Source organism: Cebus imitator, unplaced genomic scaffold (assembly GCF_001604975.1).
Source record: "Cebus imitator isolate Cc_AM_T3 unplaced genomic scaffold, Cebus_imitator-1.0 Scaffold189, whole genome shotgun sequence".
Lineage (NCBI taxonomy): Eukaryota > Metazoa > Chordata > Mammalia > Primates > Cebidae > Cebus > Cebus imitator.
Genome location: NW_016107504.1, coordinates 614,436 through 617,787, shown reverse-complemented (window position 1 = coordinate 617,787; position 3,352 = coordinate 614,436). Strand labels below are relative to the sequence as shown.

The 3,352-nt window shown below is 49.4% G+C and overlaps 1 protein-coding gene across 3 annotated transcripts in view; it reads right to left on the bottom strand.

Annotated features, from left to right (window-relative positions):
- The window catches only part of CLDN2 (claudin 2), a 15,155-nt gene that overhangs the window by 5,548 nt on the left and 6,255 nt on the right, over window positions 1–3,352 (bottom strand). For 2 of the 3 annotated variants that reach the window (XM_017546444.2, XM_017546443.2), the window contains exon 2: window positions 654–1,516. In XM_017546444.2, the coding sequence (XP_017401933.1) occupies window positions 654–1,339 (686 nt within the window). In that variant the 5' untranslated portion in view covers window positions 1,340–1,516. Of the gene's footprint in view, window positions 1,517–3,352 lie in introns of all 3 variants that reach the window. The other variant, XM_017546445.2, reaches the window with a different exon arrangement.

Here is a 3,352-nt window from a genome sequence, read left to right as displayed (position 1 = left end):
GGCTGCCTTCCCATCCTCCCATCCTATATCCTGCTTTCTGTTCCCTGGATACCGTGGGATGGCCTTATTTCAGTTCATGCACAATTAGTCTGGACACTGTGGAGTCATAACAAGAGTGGGATGGAGGTTTCAGGACCAGTCTGTTTCTTTGGAGGGAGGCTTGATAAGTAGGTTAGAGCAATGTCCACAAAAGCCACTGCCTCTCCTTCCCGTCCCCAGCAATGACCTAAGAGCCAACTCAGCCAGAGAGAGGGTCTTTGATCGTAGAGGGTCAGTCTGTGAGATGTGATTAGTGTGTGTGGGGATGGAGTCCCAGGTAAACCAAAGGGCAAAGGGATCATCTGGGGCCTGGCTCAAAGTAGGGGAATGGGGTTTCAAGTTGAGGGTTGGGGACTCAGGAAAGGGGGGCAGCAAGGTGAGGAAAACAGAAAGGTTGGCATGGCGAGCATTTTTGGCAATTCATCCTGCATGCTGTTACACTAGCCCCCATTTCTGCCTTTGCTCAATCCAATGCCCAAAGTCAGTTTGTCCTCAGCAGCACCTTCTGATGATCCAGTGGTAATGTCCCTCACCTGTGGTTCTCAGGGTGCTGTCCACTGTTTTTCACAGACCCAGCCACCCCTCATCTCTGGCCCCTGGTTCTTCACACATACCCTGTCAGGCTGTAGGAATTGAACTCACTCTTGACTTTGGGAGGTTGTTGACCAGGTCTTGGAGAACTCCTCGTGGCAAGAGGTTGGGCTTGGTAGGCATCGTAGTAGTTGGAGCGATTTCTCTGGGATAAGCAGGAAAAGCAGAGGATGACTCCAGCTATCAGGGAGAACAGGGAAGAAATAATGCCCAAGTAAAGAGCCTCTCCAATCTCAAATTTCATGCTGTCAGGCACCAGTGGTGAGTAGAAGTCCCGCAGGATCCCATGAAGATTCCAAGCAACAGGAATGAAGCCCAGGAGGCCTCCAAGGATGAAAAAGACTCCACCTGCTACTGCCACTCTGTCTTTGGCTTGGGATTCCTGGCAGAAGACTGTGCATCTCATGCCCACCACAGAGATAATGCAGGCCACGGAGGAGATTGCACTGGATGTCACCATCATGGCCTGGGCAGCCTGGATGTCGGCGGGCAAGCCCAGAAGTGTGCTATAGATGTCACACTGGGTGATGCCTGTGCTGTGTGTGGCACACTCCATCCAGAGGCCCTTGGAAAAGCCGACTGCTGTCACAATGCTGGCACCGACATAAGAACTTGTTCTCCAGCTGGGGAGCAGCATGGCAACAAGTGTGCCCAAAAGCCCCAGAAGGCCTAGGATGTAGCCCACAAGTTGGAGGCCAAGAGAGGCCATGGCTGACCTCACAGTAGAACCGTCTTCAGGGACTGCTCCCTTGTCTTCAGACTGAAGCTCTTGCTCCTGGATGCCTCTAATCCCTCATTTCAGAGTCTCTCTGCCAGGTCGACTTCTCTCCTCCTTACAAGTGTCTGTGGGTGGCCACAAGCAGGCTCAAGAAGGCATGTAGAAGACCTAAAAAAGTCCATAAACCAGATTAAATATTGACCAGAAGCTTATGAGAAACCAGAAAATGCTGGATGCCTTTTGACCTTTGTTATCTTTAAAAATAACACATGAGAAAGGGAAAAAAAAAAGTTTGAATGTGGAGCCAAAATGTCATCACCTCCTGCGTAGGCACATGCCCTAGGTTGGCATCTGGACAAAGCCAGGAGCCAGACAGGTGGCTGCCTTCCGGGAAGGTGATGATGGCAGTGGTGGTTGTGGTGACTGTGTTAACTCAAATGCTAGTCTCCAAGGCCTGCTGTTAAATACATTGCCAAGCAACAGTGCCATAGGGCCCCTCAATTGCAGACTGAGGCCAAACTGCAGATTGCATCAGGAGGAACAGATTCTAGAATGTAGCCTTGGACTCCAGCTTGTTAGAGGCATCTTGAATCTCCAGGCTAGTGGCCTAGCCCTGAATCCCCCTGCCCATGGTGAAAATATTCTCCAGGGCAGATGAGGGTAGGCAGTAAAGCCTTCTGTCCATAGTCTGAGAGTTCAGATCCTCCCAGCCATGCCCAAATCCCCCTCTGTAGCCTAGCCTAAGGCCTTCTGCATGTGTAACATGCCCAGACATTTCCTGTCCAGTCTCTTAATAGATGCCCCCATCATCAGCCTCTCAGATGATGAGGGAGCACTCCGGAGCAAGGGTTCTAGGACTGAGAGGGAGCCCTGAAATTCTCTGGGCAATCTGTTAGGGGCACAAGGGTCTGCCACAGAGGAAAGGGAAGCTGCTCTAGAATATAGGGCTTTGCATGAGGCAGGTATCTGAGTCAATGCTTTGGAATCTCAGAGCCTTATAGGATTTTGCAGTGTTCAGGGATCCCCCAGTGTTGCCAAGGTTTAGGACACTAAGGGTTAAGGGCACACCTCCCCATTCTCTACAAGACCCTCTGACTCACTAATTTTCTTTCTTTTTGAGACAGATTCTCACTTTGTCACCCAGGCTGGAGTGCAGTGGCGTGATCTCTGTTCATTGCAGCCTCGACCTCCTGGGCTCAAGTGATCTTCCTGCCTCAGCCCTCCAAGTAGCTGGGACTACAGGTGCACAGCACCACGCCTGTCTAATTTTGTGTGTGTGTGTGTATTTTTTGTAGAGACGGGGTTTTGCCATATGGCCCATGCTGGTCTTGAATTCGGACACGTAAGCAATTCGCCTACCTCAGCCTTCCAAAGTGCTAAGATTGCAGGCATGAACCACCGTGCCCAGCCTAACCCACAAATTTTTCAGCCCACCACAATCTGGCTATTGCATTTTAGCCTTCTTCAAGGTTTCTTTTTTTTTCTACTCATCTCTTAAATGTGAATATTCTTCAGAAGCCCATCCTTTTCTCAATTAACACTCTGTCCTTGAGCAAACTCATCTGCCCCCATAACTTAATGTACTACCCATCCACTGGCTCTCCCAAATCTGAATTTCCAGTATAGACCCTTCTGAGCTTCAAGACTGGCAGAACAATCACCTAGTCAGAATATCCACAGGGAAATCTCATAGACATCTCGAATTTGACACGTCTGAAAGAGAAGTCATCACCTCCCCCATGCAGCTTTCCCCAAACAGTTCTTCTCTGGGTTCCCTGTGGCCACTGAATGATACTTCTATCCATCCCCTTGTGCCAGACGAAGATCTGGAAAGTGATCCATGGCACCTTTATTGTATTTATCTCCTGCATCCTTTAGTCCCTATGTCCCACCAGTTCTGCCTTATACATATACCTCAAATCCATGGTTCCTCTCTCTCCATCTCCACTGCTACTTTCCTAGTTCAGAGTTACACCATTATATCCATTTTTTTTTTTTTTTTTT